This window comes from Mustela nivalis (assembly GCF_964662115.1).
Source record: "Mustela nivalis genome assembly, chromosome: 3".
In the NCBI taxonomy this organism is placed as follows: Eukaryota; Metazoa; Chordata; class Mammalia; order Carnivora; family Mustelidae; genus Mustela; species Mustela nivalis.
In genome coordinates this window covers 113530641-113552140 of record NC_139022.1, presented here as the reverse complement: position 1 = coordinate 113552140, position 21500 = coordinate 113530641, and the positions used below count along the sequence as shown (strand labels likewise).

The 21500-nt window shown below is 34.8% G+C and overlaps 1 protein-coding gene across 1 annotated transcript in view; it reads left to right on the top strand.

Annotated features, from left to right (window-relative positions):
• Positions 1 to 21500, top strand: part of ADAMTS19 (ADAM metallopeptidase with thrombospondin type 1 motif 19) — a 255032-nt gene that overhangs the window by 104528 nt on the left and 129004 nt on the right. The window contains exon 8 of the mRNA XM_082725818.1: positions 15114 to 15219. Coding sequence (XP_082581944.1) covers positions 15114 to 15219 — 106 coding nt within the window. The remainder of the gene's footprint in view (positions 1 to 15113; positions 15220 to 21500) is intronic.

Here is a 21500-nt window from a genome sequence, read left to right as displayed (position 1 = left end):
TGAGAGCATGACCTGAGCTGAAGGCAGAGGCTCAACCCACTGAGCCAACCAGTGTGTCCAAATGGTATATGTTTTTAATGATGTATTAAAAATATATCCAAACCACAGTAAGGTACATTGGAGTCTGGCTTAATTTAAAGTCCCTAAGGATTTGAGAGTTTAACTTCTGAAACCATCCAATAACCTGCCCTTAAATTTTCTAAAAGAGAGAAGTTAATGTGAAGTAGAATAAATCTAGAATACAATAGTAGGAGTGCAAAACTAGCCTGCAGACATAAACTTTCTTAATTTTTCTTACTTTCATACAAAAAACCGCAGTCCTTTTCATTGTCGTAGTGTAGGAAGAAGGTGGGTCTGCTTGATGGGAAAGTTTATTATAAAGATGAAGGACATGTGAAAACCAGAAAAGCAAGGAATAAACCTCTTTGGAACTTGTCTATTACCATGATAGTCTCTCCAGCTCTCAAAAGAGCAAAATTTTAGAAATTGGCCACCTGTGCCTACCCTGTATACCACTCCCCCTCTGGACTCACTTCCTTTCACAATATATTATGAACACTCACTTAAGCCATCTTTCACCTTCTTTTTCCTGCATCATATTAATATTCCATATAAAAGCTTTCCAAAGAATTTGACATGGTACCCATATGCCGTCTAGTCTAGTACTTCACTGATTTTAGATACCTCCAATACACTTTAAGATAATAAAATAAAACGAGTGCTTATTCACTGTTTAATTTACCTTTAGCAACCAATTAGAATCATGTGCACACTTTTTTTAAACATGTACACTCTCACCTGTAGTTAATTTTGTCACGATACACATTATAAGATCAAAGATGATACTAAATTAGGAAAAGAAAATGCTGCATCTAGCTTCCTACAGTGTATTAAATCTTTCCTCACAACTCCCTATGTCCCTTGACATAGGGACAGTGAAAACTTAAACTTGTCAATTGATGTTAATTTTTCTTCTAGTTTAAATGACTTTTTTCATTTACCTTGTTTTGGTTTGGTTTTAGCTAATATTCGGCTCTTCCTGATAGTTCTCCTCACCTCCCCTTTATCCTTTCCGTAGCTGGGGAGATGGGCTGTAGATCAGAAATCACAGTGCTTTCACTTCCCTCTGAGATTTTTGGTATCTACGTCTTTGCAGTGCATTCCTTTGTCTATATGCTGGACTTGGACTCCAAATGCATTTGGTGGGTTCAACTCAAGAATGTTGGTTTGGTCAGAGCACTGTAACTTCTGTTCAGCTCTTTCCACCACTCTCTTTATCTGCCCACCCTCCCCAGTCCCTACCTGTCCAGCTCTTAATGCTCCTAAAAATGCTGCCAGATCTCAGTCATGTCATCTGTGGGTCCCCCTACGTTAAACTGCCCACTTCTCTTGCCTTTCTGGCAACAAAAGACAAAGTAGGGTCAAACATGACAGCCCTTCTTTTCACCTACTCATTCAGTGTTTTCATTAATTCCCTACTTGAGTCATCCGATATCAGCCTGGAGTTTCCCAGTGTGCTATCCTCCAGAGTTTCAAAGGCTACCTTCCTTCTAATTCTATCCCTTCCCACCTGCCCTCAGAGCAAATCCTGTAGAAGACTAAGAAGGCATGACCTGGGTGGAAATACAATACTTGATCTTAGCCCAAAGTCCAAGAAGTAATTGACCTGTGTGGAAAAAGAGAAATGCATGTTAATACACCTTGAAATATATTATCATAGTACTATACAATGTGTAGTGTTATTGTACTATACAGTTCTACATGCTGGAAATAAACAAATTGACTTCTCAGTACTTTCCTTGTGGTGCTTACATTCTAATTGAGAGAACGGTCAATATCTACTGGCCAGTATCCAAATAATTAAATTAACTGGTACATTAAAAGATAAACCCGTCAGGAAAAAAAGTAATGGGTGTAAGTAACAGGTAATCTGGGAGTTCCAGGGTGGGGAGAAGGATATTAATTTAAATTTGGTGATCAAGAAGATCTGGAGAAAGAAGTGTAAGGAGGGAATATTCCATAGGGAAATGCCAGTGAAGAGGTCTTCAGATGGAAATGATAAGAAAAGAGAAGAGAAAAGGGGGGGAGGGGAAGCCAAATGTAGCTATGAAGCTGGAATAGAATGAATAAATGGGATTATGATAGAAAATTCTAGATTTCGTACTTCTTCTTTTGTCAGATTTAGCAAATTGTAAGGTTTATTGCATACATTTATATATATTACCTTGATGTCTTTAGGATTATAGAGACATTTCCTTATTCTTTGTTGATTTTGGTAACTTGTATTTGTCTCTCTTTTTTTTGTTGTTGTTGTAATTTTTGATTGGTTTGCTAGGGAATTACCAGTCTTGTCAATACTTTTTACGTTTGTTTTATAGTTCATTGGTTTTGCTCTTTATTATTTCTTTCCCTCTCTTTTCTTAAGCTTTGATGCTCTCTTTTCTCAGCTCCTGAAAGGAATTTTAATCACTGATTTTCAGTCTCTTTGATTTTTTTTATAAGATATAGTACAAATTTCCCTGAGCACTGTCATTCAGCCTACCATTTTTTGTGGTTTTTTTTTCAATAACTATGTTTAACATATTTTCTAATTTTGATTGTAATTCCTTTCACTTGTGGACTCTTTAGAAGTGTATCATCTCATGTCTAGGCAGTTTGGGTTTTTCTAGTTACCTTTTTAGTTCTTGAATTCCAAATTATTTCCATTGTGGCCAATGAACATACTTTGGATTATTTCCACTTTTGAAATTTGTGGAGATTTTTTTGCTACTCAGTATATGGTCAAATATCATAAATGTACCATATCCACTTAAAAGGAATGTTTTATAGTTGGATGTGATGTTTTATTACATCATTTAAGACAGATTTGCTAATACTTTGTTCAGGTCTCATGTCTTGAGTGAAGATTTTTAATCATTTTATCAGCTATTAAGAGAGTTGCTAAGTCTCTCAGCTTAACTGTGGATTTCTTTTCCTCTCTTAATTTGGTTCATTTTTTTCATTTTTTTCTATTGTATTTTGAGGCTTAGTTATTGAGTAAATAGAGATATAGAATTGTACATCTTCTTGTTGGATCAAGCCTTTTATCATGAAAAATCCTTCTTTATCTCTCTAGATGCTTGTGACTTAAATTCAATTTGTCTAATTTTGTTTATTTGTAATATTTATATTGTCACCCATTCTCTATTTAGTTGATGCTTGCATATTTTCTATTCTTTTACTTCTAACTTGCTTATGTTCTTATACTTAAACTGTATCTCTTATAAGCACAATACAGTTAGGGTTGTTGTTTTTTTTTAATTCAGTCTTAAAATCTTAGTTTGGCTTTAGCATACTCTATTTTTCATTCATTCATTCCAACTTTATCAAGACAAAGTTGACAGATAAAAGATGTATAAGTGTAAGTTAGACAATGATGTTTTAACATACCTATGCATTGAAAATGATTATCACAGTCAAGTTAATTCACACTTCTCTCACCTTAGAGAGTTTAAATATCCATTCTTTTGATAGTCCCTCATGGCAGAATCTTTTTTAATTAATGAAATTCTTGGCATGAAATGCTATCTTTCTATATTTGTTTTCCATTTGCCTTTAAGTCATGTTTCTTTTATTCTTTTCCTTTGCTGCCTTTAAAAGCAGGTAAATCTAATATTTGTATTAAATTTTCAACCTATGTAATTGTAATTATTAGTTATATATTATTTTACTGATGTTTTGCAATTACCTTGTATATTATGACATGTATCATTTTACCACTGATTATTGGTAGAACTCTACTTGAACTACGTATTGTTGCTTTACTTCAGTTCTCTCTATTTTAAAGTTTGGAAGCTATTAAAATTGGGGTTTCATGTATTCAATATTAATTTATAATTACTCATACATTTACCCTTTCTGGTGTCCATTATTCCCTCCTCCTTATTTTCATGTTTTAGTCTGGAATTTTTCCTTCTGTTTGAAGAAATATAACATTTCTTTACACCAGTACTTTGATTTAAAGTATTATGGAAAAGGGTTACTTTCTCTGATTTACAAAAAGATTCGTTTGGGTTGCTGGAACCCAGTAAATGTAGATCTCAAGCTCCCCATCTTTATATTAAAAATGTCTTTATTTTGTCATCATTTTCTCTCTAGTTTTTGTATCAGTGGCCACCTTCTTACAGTAGGCCATTTTTTCATTTGGATTGCCATTTTTATTTGTGAGCTCATCTTTGTTAGAGTTTTGGTTTTTTTTTTTTTTTTCCTGTGGGGATTTTATGCTTGCTGAGATGATAGTGTCTCATCATAGTGATCCTTCATTTGTTTTCACTGAATTGACAAAGCTTTTTCCAATCCTTGTATGATCCCCAAGTTATATGATCAATTTGTACATTGTATTTATGGCTTCATATTCCTATGGTTTCATACCTGTGCATGCTGGTGGTTTGGGTTTATTAGTAGAGCTTTTCTGGCATACCTCAAACTTATTTTGAGCCAGGGTTCCTTGTTGATCTCCCGAATATGGATTTTTGAGGTAATGTTCACACATTAATAGCAATTTCAGGCTTTCTGATTTGTCGGTGGATTTCAGTTCCTTACTCCTTAATTTCTCTTCCTGCAGACATTTTGAAACCACACCCATTATTTAATGGGACTTGTGTCTTTTCTGATACCCAGACTCTAACAACATTAACTCATGATATTATCACTCCAAATCTGAAAAGTTGTAAGCCTTATTCCTGTACTTGGGAATCTTTCTTGAAATTTAGCTATACACTAAAAGTTTGTAGTTAGATTTTATTTGGCATCGGTATGTGTTTTTCACAAAAGGACTCTGACCACCATGTTGTGGGAACACGTAAACAATGTTTTACTGCCTATGAAATATTCCACCTTTTTGACCACAGAGATTTACTATAGTTTTTATTAAACTGATATCTTATTTCTTGTTGTTAGAAGTCACTTTTTTCCTAGTATTCTTAGAAACTGTACTATGAAGAATGTTATGGATTAAACATTAAAGAGAGTCTGGAAGACTGTTTTTTAAAATACATTTAGAACTCTACTGATATTAACCTCATAACTTACATAATTGTACTTTTATATTCCTAGATCATCATCTTGTCTTTTAATGGAATAGAAGCAGATAATTAGTGAGCTAGTAAGGCAAGTTATTTTAAAATATGTTCAAAGGCTGCTTTGAATATAATCATGTAAATGGTTTCCATATTACTTGGGCACCATCATTAAGTCATTCTAAAAATTTTTTCTAATTCATGGACGAAATACATTTGATTCTTCAAAATTACATTTTTAGTTAAGGCCCCAGGTTAAGTTACATTTTATATTGGTCTTTGTTTCAAGGAATTCCGTCTATGCTATTCATTTCATGCACTCCTTATTGAGGATACGTTAAATGCATACTGATGCAGAGAGGTACTACATGGCATGCTCATTTAAAGAACATACCCTACCCTTCTGTGAAGAATAGCAACTTTTATCACTGCTGAGCCTTTTCCCTGCTCAGTGCCCACCTCTCCCCACTCAGTGATACCACCAAGTTGTTTCTCTCCTTAAAAGTCTTTTCTACTTTAATTTTTCCCTATTTGGTATTTCTTTATAGTCTCCCATAATATCTTATTTACGTCTTTAGGTTTTAATGATCACATTTCCCAGTGAGTTGGTGTGGCTCACGCTCTTGAAGGCATGCTCCGTATATGTTCATCTTTGTACCTTTCGTACTTGTCACCTCTTACATTATTTGTTCCATTAGGCTTCGAGCAATAATACAACTCATAAATAAATAACTTTTCTTCCAGGATACAATCCTAGGACAAATATCTTACCTAGGACAGTGCAGGATTTTGTGCCAGAAGAAGCAAGATTTTGAAGTTGGGTAGTCTAGTTAGTGCTTAAAGGCAACAGTGTTGAGGCCGGAAGATTTTATTTTATTAGGATACACCCACCTGATCACATAAAAACTGATTTCCTGATTCATTCATTATTCTAACATGCTTCCTGTGGGGCTTTAGGGGTCTATGATTATCTTGAAGAGGTATCAAATTACATTCTAGGATAGTATGCTTTGTTTTCACCTGGAGATCCTGTTGATGCCTCCTATATGACTTGATTGATCTTTAGGTGGAAACTAGAGGGTTTTTTGTTGTCCTTTTTGACTGTAGAACCTTTAATATTTAAAGAGTGTTTTAAAAAGAGTCTGTATTATATCTCTCTTTAAATAACAGCCGTGTTAGATCCTTTCCCCTCCTAAATTGTATCCTTTAATATAATAAGAAACATGTGAGTTTTTGAAAGGAACTGAAAAGCATAGGCTTTTAAACAGAATAATGCAAGTCATTTAAATTAGTCATGGTTACAATTATTCTTTATAACTTTCAAGTTAAAGAAAATCTCCCTGGTGTGCCAAATGTGAGACAATTAAATTCAAATTTATCAGAGCCTCAGTTGAAGACTCTGAGTTTACACATAAGAAAAAAAGAATGGGAAGGAGAGGGTCATTATGTTTGTTAAATTGCTTCCTGGTCTATAAGAAAATCTGTTAATTGCTACTTAAATTTCATAGACATGATCATCATATTTATGTCTTTAATCTTCTCATCATCAAAGTATTGTAAACACTTAAATGGATTTGGAAAATTGGAAAGGAGGAAGAAAAGTTATTTATTATCTCTCCACATGACACAATTGCTATTAGAAAATTATTGTCATTGAGGTCCCTGGGTGGCTGCCTGGGTGGCTCAGTCGTTGAGCGTCTGCCTTTGGCTCAGATCATGATCCCAGGTCCTGGGATTGAGCCCTGCATGGGGCTCCCTGCCCAGTGAGAAGCCTTCTTCTCCCTCTCCCACTTCGCCTGCTTGTGTTCCCTCTCACTGTCTCTCTCTTCTGTCAAACAAACAAACAAAATCTTAAAAAAAAAAAAAGAAAATTATCGTAATTATACAGTCTTTTGTTTTAAGTCAGCTATATGTCCAATGTGGGGCTTGCACTTACAACTCTGAGGTACAGTCACATTCTCCACTGACTGAACCAGCCACGTGCCCCCATTTTTATGTAGTCTTTCTGTTCTATGAAAATGTGATGGTATGGATTTTTTAATACTTAGGTGTAATCATACCTCTATGCCAAAATGTACTCATTTCTATATTATATTTTATTGTATATAAATTTATATTTTATGATTATAAAATGTCTTATATTAAAAATTATAATTTTATCAGCAAATTTCGTTTCATGACTACACAGTAGTCATTGATTTCCCATAGCCCATTGAGGAATCTAGGGCCCCCAAAGAGATTACTGTTCATTCTTTCTCTTCCCCTATGTTTTACAGGGTTAGTGCTAGGAAAATATCAAAGTTCTATGCCTCTTGCATTCCTCTTGCTTCCTGCTACTGCTTCTAAGTCAAACTCTCATCCTCAAAAACTCTTCATTTGGAGCTGACGCTCTCAGCTTTACCATCTTAACTATCTCTGTGTTGGATTGTTCTCCTTCATTCTTGCCCATATTTCACATGGATGTTGGTCATCTTTCCCCCCTTCTTGAGTTCATTGAGATCATATGCAATTTCACGTTCATATAATCAGTCCAACTAAAACTACTTAATAGTTCTTTGACCTCAGTCTGGGTGATGTCTACCTTTCTCTGCTCTCCCGGCAACACTGAATCATACTATGCAACTTCATTTCTGAAATCTTACGTCTCTATCCCCAGTCTCTTATCACAGTCTTAAGTATCTCAAGTATCAGAGAGTATCTGCCCTTTTTTTTTTCACTGATGACTCCATTCTCCAGACAACTGCATTGTATTCTCCAAATATTTGACTTTATTTCTTCACTTACCCAACCCTATAATTTCTGTCCCTTCTTTCATTCTCAAATTTACTGTCAACTCTTAAGTCCTTTGAGTCTTCCTTTATACCTCATCTACAAAATCTCAGCCCAAATTTATTAATTATTTTTTTTAAATTTATTTATTCATTTGACAGACAGAGATCACAGGTAGGCAGAGAGTCAGGCAGAGAGAGAGAGAGGAGGAAGCAGGCTCCCTGCTGAGCAGAGAGCCCGAAGTGGGGCTCAATCTCAGGACCCTGGGATCTTGACCCGAGCCGAAGCTTTAACCCACTGAGCCACTCAGGCGCCCCATCAGCCCAAATTTAATCCAAATATTTTTCTTCTCTGTTTCAGCCTTTGGGTTGGATATCACTTACTTGGACATACTAGTGCTAGTCCATATTCATGCTCACCATCCTTGGCTGAATCATCTGTTTTTTGACCCATGAACATTAAGTATTCCCCTAGTACTTAATCAGCTCTCCTTCCCATTTCTCTCAGTATTCTAAACTTTTGTTTCCTTTTCAAAAAATACTAACTCTCATCTACCTTTGGTCCACACCGCACCTAACATTGCACCCTTTTTCATTGGACATACAAGAATATCAGAATATAATTTCTTTAACTTAACAAGTGGTACCTGTGAAAGTCTTCCAGGGAGTACCTAGGTGGCACAGTTCGTTAAATGTCTGACTCTTGCGGGCACCTGGGTGGCTCAGTGGGTTAAGCCGCTACCTTCGGCTCAGGTCATGATCTCAGCGTCCTGGGATCGAGTCCCGCATCCGGCTCTCTGCTCAGCAGGGAGCCTGCTTGCCTCTCTCTCTCTCTCTCTCTCTCTCTGCCTGCCTCTCTGTCTACTTGTAATCTCTCTCTCTGTCAAATAATAAATAAAATCTTAAAAAAAAAATGTCTGACTCTTGGTTTCAGCTTAGATTCTGATCTCAGGTTCTGCATTAAGTCCCTGCATTAAGCACAAACTCTGCTTGAGATTCTCTCTCTCCCTCTCCCTCTCTTCAACCCCTCTATTCTTTCTCTCTCAAGTAAATAAATAAATCTTTAAAAAAAGATATCCTATCCAATGTTGTAAGATAGAGAAAATTATGCAAAATATAGAATGGAAAGAATAATAAAGAAGAGGTAAGAATTAGAAACAAGTGACTGTTTTTGGTGGGAAAAATTCATTTGAAGGGGTACAGGAGAAGAAATGCAAAACTTACTAAAGTTGATATGTGCTGGTCCATACAGTAAAGATACCTGACATGATGACAGCCCACATTAGCTGATTTTTTTTAAATTTTTTATTTTTTATAAACATATATTTTTATCCCCAGGGGTACAGGTCTGTGAATCACCAGGTTTACACACTTCACAGCACTCACCAAAGCACATACCCTCCCCAATATCCATAATCCCACCCCCTTCTCCCAACCTCCCTCCCCCCAGCAACCCTCAGTTTGTTTTGTGAGATTAAGAGTCACTTATGGTTTGTCTCCCTCCCAATTCCATCTTGTTTCATTGATTCTTCTTCTACCCACTTAAGCCCCCATGTTGCATCACCACTTCCTCAAATCAGGGAGATCATATGATAGTTGTCTTTCTCCGCTTGACTTATTTCGCTAAGCATGATACGCTCTAGTTCCATCCATGTTATCGCAAATGGCAAGATTTCATTTCTTTTGATGGCTGCATAGTATTCCATTGTGTATATATACCACATCTTCTTGATCCATTCATCTGTTGATGGACATCTAGGTTCTTTCCATAGTTTGGCTATTGTGGACATTGCTGCTATAAACATTCGGGTGCACGTGCCCCTTTGGATCACTATGTTTGTATCTTTAGGGTAAATACCCAATAGTGCAATTGCTGGGTCATAGGGCAGTTCTATTTTCAACATTTTGAGGAACCTCCATGCTGTTTTCCAGAGTGGCTGCACCGGCTTGCATTCCCACCAACAGTGTAGGAGGGTTCCCATTTCTCCGCATCCTCACCAGCATCTGTCATTTCCTGACTTGTTGATTTTAGCCATTCTGACTGGTGTGAGGTGATATCTCATTGTGGTTTTGATTTGTATTTCCCTGATGCCCAGTGATATGGAGCACTTTTTCATGTGTCTGTTGGTCATCTGGATGTCTTCTTTGTAGAAATGTCTGTTCATTTCCTCTGCCCATTTCTTGATTGGATTATTTGTTCATTGGGTGTTGAGTTTGCTAAGTTCTTTATAGATTTTGGACACTAGTCTTTTATCTGATATGTCGTTTGCAAATATCTTCTCCCATTCTGTCAGTTGTCTTTTGATTTTATTAACTGTTTCCTTTACTGTGCAAAAGCTTTTGATCTTGATGAAATCCCAATAGTTCATTTTTGCCCTTGCTTCCCTTGCCTTTGGCGATGTTCCTAGGAAGATGTTGCTGCGGCTGAGGTCGAAGAGGTTGCTGCCTGTGTTCTCCTCAAGGATTTTGATGGATTCCTTTCGCACATTGAGGTCCTTCATCCATTTTGAGTCTATTTTTGTGTGTGGTGTAAGGAAATGGTCCAATTTCATTTTTCTGCATGTGGCTGTCCAATTTTCCCAGCACCATTTATTGAAGAGGCTGTCTTTTTTCCATTGGACATTCTTTCCTGCTTTGTCAAAGATGAGCTGACCATAGAGTTGAGGGTCTATTTCTGGGCTCTCTATTCTGTTCCATTGATCTATGTGTCTGTTTTTGTGCCAGTACCATGCTGTCTTGATGATGACAGCTTTGTAATAGAGCTTGAAGTCCAGAATTGTGATGCCACCAATGTTGGCTTTCTGTTTCAATATCCCTTTGGCTATTCGAGGTCTTTTCTGGTTCCATATAAATTTTAGCATTATTTGTTCCATTTCTTTGAAAAAGATGGATGGTACTTTGATAGGAATTGCATTAAATGTGTAGATTGCTTTAGGTAGCATAGACATTTTCACAATATTTATTCTTCCAATCCAGGAGCATGGAACATTTTTCCATTTCTTTGTGTCTTCCTCAATTTCTTTCATGAGTACTTTATAGTTTTCTGAGTATAGATTCTGTGCCTCTTTGGTTAGGTTTACTCCTAGGTATCTTATGGTTTGGGGTGCAATTGTAAATGGGATTGACTCCTTAATTTCTCTTTCTTCTGTCTTGTTGTTGGTGTAGAGAAATGCAACTGATTTCTGTGCATTGGTTTTATATCATGACACTTTACTGAATTCCTGTACACGTTCTAGCAGTTTTGGAGTGGAGTCTTTTGGGTTTTCCACATATAGTATCATATCATCTGCGAAGAGTGATAATTTGACTTCTTCTTTGCTGATTTGGATGCCTTTAATTTCCTTTTGTTGTCTGATTGCTGAGGCTAGGACCTCTAGTACTATGTTGAATAGCAGTGGTGATAATGGACATCCTTGCCGTGTTCCTGACCTTAGCGGAAAAGCTTTCAGTTTTTCTCCATTGAAAATGATATTTGTGGTGGGTTTTTCATAGATGGCTTTGATGATATTGAGGTATGTGCCCTCTATCCCTACACGTTGACGAGTTTTGATCAGGAAGGGATGCTGTCCTTTGTCAAATGCTTTTTCAGCATCTATTGAGAGTATCATATGTTTCTGGTTCTTTCTTTTATTGATGTGTTTTATCACATTTACTGATTTGCAGATCTTGAACCAACCTTGCAGCCCTGGAATAAATCCCACTTGGTCGTGGTGAATAATCCTTTTAATGTACTGTTGAATCCTATTGGCTAGTATTTTGGTGAGAAGTTTCACTTCTTTGTTCATCAAGGATATTGGTCTATAGCTCTCTTTTTTGATGGGATCCTTGTCTGGTTTTGGGATCAAGGTGATGCTGGCCTCATAAAATGAGTTTGGAAGTTTTCCTTCCATTTCTATTTTTTGGAACAGTTTCAGGAAAATAAGACAGTAGCTGATTCTTAATCTGCATATGGTGATAAGATTATTATAGCTGTGAAATATAGGGGCATCATAAAGGAAATTTGTACCAAATAATGATCTTTGACATTCTAATTATAGTTGAACTTAATTTAGTATTTTTGTATTTATTCTCAAGTTTAACTTTTTTAAATTTTCAAATGCACAAGAGAATTTTAAGTATCTTATAATGAGGAGATACTTTTTGTTCACCTTCCTTCACCCCTTCCTTCCATCTTTCTTTTCTTCCTTCTTCCTTTCAACTGTAAAACAACTTCAGTTACTCTTGTATCTTTGTTCTCCATATTTTGTTGCATTAATAAGTGCATGACTTAGTTCTCTTAAAATTCACATTATGTTTAAGAATCTCTTGATGTTTTTATTTGATTTGTTATTTAATGGAACTAGATAACAAATATGTCTTTCTCCTCCTCTTTTTCTCCCTTTCCTAACCCTCTATCCTCTATGTTTACCCCCACCTTCATATTTCCTTTCCACCTTATCCTGATTTAACTGCAGAATAATTCCAGTTGTCTTTTTTTTTTTATTGGTTTTTTTTTTAATTTTTTATTTTTTATAAACATATATTTTTATCCCCAGGGGTACAGGTCTGTGAATCACCAGTGCTGTGAATCACACTTCACAGCACTCACCAAAGCACATACCCTCCCCAATGTCTATAATCCCACCCTCTTCTCCCAAACCCCCTCCCCCCAGCAACCCTCAGTTTGTTTTGTGAGATTAAGAGTCACTTATGGTTTGTCTCCCTCCCAATCCCATCTTGTTTCTTTTATTCTTCTCCTACCCACTTGAGCCTCCATGTTGCATCACCACTTCCTCATATCAGGGAGATCATATGATAGTTGTCTTTCTCTGCTTGACTTATTTCGCTAAGCATGATACGCTCTAGTTCCATCCATGTTGTCGCAAATGGCAAGATTTCATTTCTTTTGATGGCTGCATAGTATTCCATTGTGTATATATACCACATCTTCTTGATCCATTCATCTGTTGATGGACATCTAGGTTCTTTCCATAGTTTGGCTATTGTGGACATTGCTGCTATAAACATTCGGGTGCATGTGCCCCTTTGGATCACTACGTTTGTATCTTTAGGGTAAATACCCAATAGTGCAATTGCTGGGTCATAGGGCAGTTCTATTTTCAACATTCTGAGGAACCTCCACGCTGTTTTCCAGAGTGGCTGCACCAGCTTGCATTCCCACCAACAGTGTAGGAGGGTTCCCCTTTCTCCACATCCTCGCCAGCATCTGTCATTTCCTGACTTGTTGATTTTAGCCATTCTGCAAGGTTGGTTCAACATCCGCAAATCAGTCAATGTGATACAACACATCAATAAAAGAAAGAACAAGAACCATATGATACTCTCAATAGATGCTGAAAAAGCATTTGACAAAGTGCAGCATCCCTTCCTGATCAAAACTCTTCAAAGTGTAGGGATAGAGGGCACATACCTCAATATCATCAAAGCCATCTATGAAAAACCCACCACAAATATCATTCTCAATGGAGAAAAACTGAAAGCTTTTCCACTAAGGTCAGGAACACGGCAGGGATGTCCATTATCACCACTGCTATTCAACATAGTACTAGAGGTCCTAGCCTCAGCAATCAGACAACAAAAGGAAATTAAAGGCATCCAAATCAGCAAAGAAGAAGTCAAATTATCACTCTTCGCAGATGAAATTCCAGTTGTCTTAATCAGCCAAATAAAGTGGTAAGGCTTATCACCTGTCTATTCAACCTTCCATCCATTCATAAGGAAATAATGTCATCTGTTTGTAGATTTTATATTTTAATAAAATATCTCTACATATAGAGATAAAATGACATCCTTACCTATTTCGTCCCTTGGCTGTTTCTTCCTGTAATTATGTTTTTAAAATAGTATGATTATACTATATTTTGCTTAGAGAATGTATCTTTATTTTCCTGTTAGGCCAGTAGATACCAGGTCTTGAGAGTCTGCATGAATATTCAAATGACTAGTTGAGCCTTTCAGATACTCCATTTTCAATCCTCAAAGAATGCTTCTGTTCAAACCTTGTGTGCCTCTTCCTCTGTCTTGGGTCTCTGAGGTTCTACCACAGTCATGAAATCCTTCTCCCCTGTCATTGGGGCTGTAGCTCCCCTAAATCAGTTCATATTCTTCCATGAACCTAATATTTTTCCAAAACATGGGCAGGACAATTTATTCTTTTATTTAAATGTAATCATTTTATAACACTATTTTTGGGGTTTCTAAAGAGAGAAGAAGAGTCACAAGCAATCAGCTAACCATCTTTAACTAGGGACCACTCTGCACTAAATTGTAATTAGCAGGAAAAGAAACATTAGTTGGTAGATGGATTCAAAGTTCATTTCAAATCCTCATTCTATAATATTGCGTAGTCATGTGATCTTTAGCAAATCATTCACCTGTGCAGGCCTTAATTTCTTCATATGATGAATTTAAATATATTTTATAAGGATGTGAGGATTAAAAAACATACAAATAATTCAAAAAATACTAGATATTACTTAAATAACCTTTTTTTTGGAAATGCATTAAAACTTAAACTTGGAAGGTGCTAAATGATATTTACTCAGGGAGGTGTCTTAGTTAGTAATATAGTTCATAAATCTTTGACTAAGGAATATCAATCATTTTATATTTTCTTACCACTGATTAATACCAAATGATCAAATATCTTATGGAAATTGTTATCTTAGATAGAATTTCATTATTATATCCTCTGCAGTTGGACCTTCTCATTAGCCAAAAAATGTTCAAAGGAAATATTTTTCAATATTCCATATATCACAGGTAGTTCTTATGTCATATTTGTTAAAATGGTATTTTAGAAAATAAAATTTCAAAATTTTATTAACTCAAAATATCAGTTTGAGTTCAAGAATGTCATATGTACGTAGTGTATTTTCTTTTAGGGTATTTCTCTGAAACTAAGTTCTTTACAATAATTGAAAAACATTTAACTCAATCATTGCTTTTTTACTTACATTGTCAAATTTGTATCCATTCGATTATCTTATGTGACAGTGAAAAGTGGTATTTATAAAATACATTGTTAGAGCACACTCTCTGAGAGTTGGACAATTGATCAAATGATTTAATCTGAAATATGAATTTGAAAATAATATTAAGAATTTATTGAGCAACTCATACATACATAATTTCCTTTAAAATTCCATTTATAAGGGCTAGATTCTATAGTTTAATACTGACATCATTTGAATAGAAAAAACATCATTTTTCATTTCTTCTACTGATGCATAGCATGGATATTTGCATTTGAATCTGACATATGATAATTCATGTGTATGTTTTCTAGGTATAGCATATTTGAGTGGAATGTGTAGTGAAAAGAGAAAATGTATTATTGCTGAAGATAATGGCCTGAATCTTGCATTTACAATTGCTCATGAAATGGGTCACAAGTAAGTAAAAATTCTGGCTATGCCACATATTTGCATATAACTTTGTAATTTGAGTTATTGAACTATATTCATATCTTATGTGTTTGGGAGGGTTAGGGTTTTTTAAAAATTAGGGAAACAAAAAGATGGTGAATATCATCTAAATTTAAAATGTCTTCTGAATACTGTAACCATTCCTGATACGAAATCTTACTACATTATTGCATTCACTTTAAGACATTCATTACATGGCACATGATTCATTTCACTACGCATTTCCAAATGATATAAACATGGCAATAGTTAATGACCCTACAGAGCTATTTATTATTCAAATGTCCAAAGAAAGCACTTAGTACAAATAAAAATGCTTCCAGCCTATACTAGCATGTTTGTTATTACCCGATACAGAGTAAAGGAATAAATCTGCATGGTTTGGACTAATGTATTTGAAAGAAACTTCATCTGATCACACAGTTAGTATGTAATGAACAGTGTGTCTCAGGAACAAGTCTAAGTACTTTACATAGTTTGGTTCATTTAAAACTCAAAAAGCAAGGATCTCATTTTACAGATAATGTTAATAGTAATCATAATTAGTAATAGTAACATTTATGTAGTACTATGTGCCAAGACATTTCTAAGTGCTTTGTATATCCTCAAAACATTTGGGGGAAGTATGGTTATTAGAATACCCATCTTACAGAGAAGAAAACTGAAGTATGGAGAAGTTACTTTGCCCTCCCAAAGTATGAAAATAGTAAGTATTGGAGGAAGGATTTAAATTCGGGCCATATAACTGAAGTCATACTCTTCTCTATTTTTATAGTAAGTTGTCTGCTATCTTTGGGCCTTTGATCCCTCATTAGTAAAATGGGGATAGTTACCTGTGTTATAAGGTTGCTCTGGGATTCAGATTACATAAGAACAGGCTCATATTTACAGCCAGTGTACTATAGTAGAAGTTGTGTAGAGTCAGACTGAATTTTGACTGTGGCCTTCCCTGCATGCTAACAGTATCAGCAGTACATATGAAAAGTATTTTAATTGGACTCAGATTTAGTGAGGTCCTACTCAGGGAGGTGATCTTTATAGAGGCCTCTTTGGTCAAAAACATATTTAGTTTGGCTGGTAGAGTTCAAAAATTGGAATCAGTTGCCAACATTAAAAAGTATAAATTTGACATAAAAATTCAAATTTCCAGACCTGGCAACATTAGACCCACAGTCTCATATGGCAGCCATTCCTTGGAGCTGAGCAGTGTCTGTACCCTTTAGACTGGGCCCATCTTTCCCAGCTCATCACAGACTGAAGCTTTGTAGTATTGTAATATTGTAGACCCGGGTCACTCCATTTTCAGTATATAGTTGGACCCTGGAGACAATTGAGTAAATTGAGCCGTGGAGTTGGGTTGGTATAAGAAAGCTCACAAGAAGATTTATATACAACATAACAGTGTTTGATTAAAAAAAAAAAAAAAGCTTTTTATTCAAGTAAACTGAAGTATAGAAAAATGATCAAGTTAGAATTATACAGCTCAATGAGTTCTCAGAAATTGAGTATGACCATGTGCTCATAACCTACTCTAAGAAATAAGACGTTTTCAACAGTGGCTGGTTTTTGATGTCACTGTTTTTAAAGTTATAAATATACTTCATTTTCTCCCATGCAGGCTTTCAGGGGTCAGTCTGGAGTGTTCTAGAATACAAAGTGTTTATTTGTTATTCAAAAGAGAAACAACAGAAAGATAAGTAACACTTTAAGATCATCATCCTTGAGGGAAAGTATGTCCTGCAAAATGGATCCGTGTTGCACTCCAGGAATGATAGGATTTAGACTCTTAATTCCAATGTAATTTTCATCATTTAAAGATATTCCAGTTTAATCATATTAAGGAAAACCAAGAACCTTATTTGAATAAAACATACTGAAAATCATCTTTATTCTAAACAATGTTTAGTAAAAATTAATATTGAAAAATTTTAAGACCACAAGTGCAAATTCATCCTAAGCACAATTTTTAAAAGTTAAATGCTAGTTTTCTAATAATAGAATTTTCACTCTTTAGCTATGCATTAACAGTGTGGTATAGAAGCAATCTTCAGTATATTTTTATGAAACAGATAAGTAACCTGAATAGTAGAAGTTTCACTTTATGAAGCAAACTTACTTTACTTTAGTACATGTAAAATAAATTTCTTTAATCTCTGATGTATTCTAAAAATGTAGGAAAAACACAAGTTAAAAGAACCAACTACAACAGAAGTTGATTTATTAACATGCAAAAGTTTGGTCAAGTCCTCCAACTACTTAAAAAACTAAATGATATTGTTTAAGGAAAGCCACTTGAGCTTTATGTAGTAGAAACATTGGTTTATGACCAGGAACTCAGGTTGGAATGGCTAAAATGGTAGTAAAATATTATTTTATTTGACTTTTATAGAGCTGTACCCAAAATCAATAGAAATGTGCCAAAGGTAGGGTAATGCTTGATGGATTAAGAACAGGACATGTGATATATGTTGAACTACTTAGTTACTTTTTTTAAAAATTCTCCTTCCTTGTAAACAATATTTGTCTTAAAAGTAGAGGCTACTGTTTTTTCTTAAAGTAGAAAGTGGGATACACTAACAGAGTAATTGTGTCTTTAACGAAGTATATACAAAGGAATAGATAGGAGAGAGGTCGTCTGTATTAATTATATCATCATCATCCAGTATAAGATACAAAGCACAGTGAAAGAAAAATGTAAGAAGAAATAAAAAGCAATTCATATTCACATAGCCTCTCAAATACACAGTTTTCACAAATATTACATAATTATACCTAGGGATCCTATGTGCTCACATGTGCAAATCAATAGCAATCTTTTACTTAGGGATATAATTAAGTTAACTATGTAAGTGAATCAGTTAAGTTCTTATTTTTTGTCTTATTGAATTTCTTTCTTTTGTTTTGTTTGGGGGGGGGGGAGGTGATAACTTTTTCCAATTTATTTCCTTACACAGAAAATGGATCATAAAACTCTGCAAACCATAATTTTAAGAATGGCAGAGTGAGTCCACTTAAACTTGTCAATTAAAGAATGCCTTTATAGTCACACATGAAGTGTTTCTAAATTGATTTGGGATGAGTGTGTTTATGTTTTTATACTTTATGTGTTTATACTTTGAATTTGGTTTCTAGAATTTCCCAGAGAAACTCCACATATGGCTGGAAGTCAGTAAGGGCCACCAAGTAATAAAACCGAGGCATAAGAGTGAGAATTTAAGTAATTGAAGAGGAAAAAAAGAAAACATTTTACTATTTCAAAAGAATCTTAGATGTAAAAATGTACCAAATTTTCCTTTGGGAAATTGCCAAATAAAAAAATTTCTATGTAATGATATACAAAAGTATAGATTAATATCCATAACAAGAAAGAAGAAATAAATGATTTATACCAATGTTTATGATTCTTTTTCAAAATTATTTTCCTTTCTAAACAATAGGTTAAGGGGGTGTGACTTTTTTCTTATAACCAAAATTTTCAACAATAGAATATTTTTATTGGTATTAAATGTATTGATAGTCATGAACATTAATTTACTGTGATAGAGGCTAAAACTTTATTTTTTAAAGCTTTATAAATAATACCTTAGGAAATTGTTCATGAATATGATGGAGTTTTTTGAATGCACATGTATACACATATGCACTATATTTTATATATCTTATATGATCTTTATAAACAATAATTTATTAAAGTAAGAAATTTTACCTTGATTTCAAGCCACACTTTATTACTGATGTATAAATTGTAGTTAGATTACTGTGTTTGGGGGGTATCCCTAAGACCACCCTCGGGTTCCCTAATTCATTAGCAGGACTCACAAAACCCATTAAGTCATTTTACACAAATGATAGTTTATTACAGTAAAAGGATATAGATTAAAATCCTCAAAGGAACAGGCATATGGGGCTGAGTCCAGGGGATATATGGCACAAACTTAAAGTTGTCTTCTCCCAGTGGAGTGGTGCCGAACAAACTGTTGAGTTAATTCTCTAAACAATGATCTGTGAAACACACACACAAAGTATGGCCGACCCAAGAAACTAACCTGAGCTTTGGTATCCAGGGTTTATAATAGATGGTAATGTTGGTCATAGAGGCACGACCAAGCACAGACAAGGCAGATCTTTGTTCTCCATCCCCTCCAGAAATCAAACTGGCCAAGCCCTACCCTGAGATCATATCATTATTATAAGCTATCAGGTTTGTCCTAGGGCCCCCAGGTAAAAAAAGACATTCTTATCACAAAAGATATTCCAAAAGCTTACAGATTACTTCCCAGGAGCTGGGCAAAGTCTAATCCTATGTGCAGGCTTTGGACCACCCAAAATTGCAGAGTTAACTTTTTGCTGCATAATTGTACAGTATTTTTTAAGTCTTAAGATATATTTACATTAGATTGCCAAATGATTCTTAATAAAAATAATAATGTCTTCTTTTTTTAGAAGGCATTGTACTAAATGCTGTGTGTTTCTCTATAATACAATTTCATAAAAAGGTGTAGCTATCTTTTGTGATTATCATCTTTTTACAGATGAGGAAACTAAAGCTAATAGAGATTAATTTTTTAGGAGTTCTTTTGATGCTAAGAGCATCCTTTTTTTATCAAATATATTTTTAAGATTTCTCTAGTTTTCTTAATGTAATCTTGTTTTTTCATGGTTTTGAACTGTAAATTTTTTTAGTAGTCAAATGTCATTTTTTTAATTATTTCTTCTGTAGCTTTTTATGGTTAAAAAAGTCCCTCCTCATTCTAATATTTAAAAAACACATTTTGTCTACTTGTTTTATATTTTCTTCTCTCTCTCTCCTTTTTTTTTTTTTTTTTTTTTTTTTACCACTGAGCACTAGAAGACCACCTAGAACCTATTTTAGTGTATGTAGTAAAGTTCTCTCCATTAAATATGATTGTTCATTAACTGCTCAATAAATTGTCTTACTGTTCAGAATGTGGTCTCTGATGATGTAAGGGCTATGCCAGAATGCAGCACATTGAAAAAGTCTTGAAAGGAGGGGGAAAAAAGAGAGAAAATACAGTCAGCTCAATTCAACTGTATACTTAGTGATATAGCTGATTTACATTCTCATGCCAGCTACTTAATCTAGATACAAATCTGTAAAAGAGTTCGTCTTCTGGCAGCCAGGGCACAAACCATACTCTGAATACCCCTGCCACATAATACTTACTCTAAGGTATTGCTGCATGGAAGTTATGTTTGAGTTGGTAGAGAGCCCAGTATTGTTATTTTTAGCCTAAAAGGTGGTCTGTAATTGAATTGTATACATCTGTTCTCATGTATTTGTGAAGTACTTTTAGCTGTAAATTCTGCAACACAATTCTTTGCCAATAATACAAGTCATTTTTTTGTACAAATAGCAGTGTTATAGATTGTTTTGATATATATATATACACATATTTACATATATATCTTATAATAAAACATCACTATATTGTGTGTATCATATATACATATATAATTTATATAACAAAAAATATAAATACATACTATATATACATATCACATCCTTTTTTTCTTTATGGCCATAAATAACTCAATCCTCTCTGTGAATTCCAACTGAAAGCAAAATAGCCTCTCATATTGGGCAAGCTCTTACTAAAATTTATCCCCAGGACTTAGATATTATGATTATATCAATTATCAGGGAAATAACAATTTTAAAGGTAATGTTAGTAATATAATCCTATGAGTATTTATCTGACCTTGCTAAATCTGGAGATTTATTGGACAACAAAACTACACTTAGTACATCAAGACCAAAGGCTTCTGCGCCCTCCTGCAGAGGAAAGGTAGTAATAATATTAGCTTTATTCTAGAGAAGTTGATTGCCAAAGCTTACACAGCTAATTCAGTGCCCAAGTAGATGTTCAGAGTCAAGTTATCTAAATCCAGAGTTCATATTGTTAGTTACTATACTATGCCACAAATCCTGAGAGATACTTTTTTTTTTAAAAGAGAGAGAGTGTATGTACATTAGTGGGGAGGGGAAGGGACTGAGGGGGAGGGAGGGAATGAATCTCAAGTAGACTCAATAATCCAGCTCAGAGCCTGTCATTGGGCTCAGTCCCACAACCATGAGATAACAACCTGAGCTGAAACTGAGTTGATCGCTTAATCAACTGACCCCTGAGTGCCCCCTGAAAGAAACTTCTAGGTACCTTAAATTTACTCAACTTAGTGGTGGGCTAGTTCTGTATTATCTGTCTCTACCTCATCTCTTCAGCCGTACC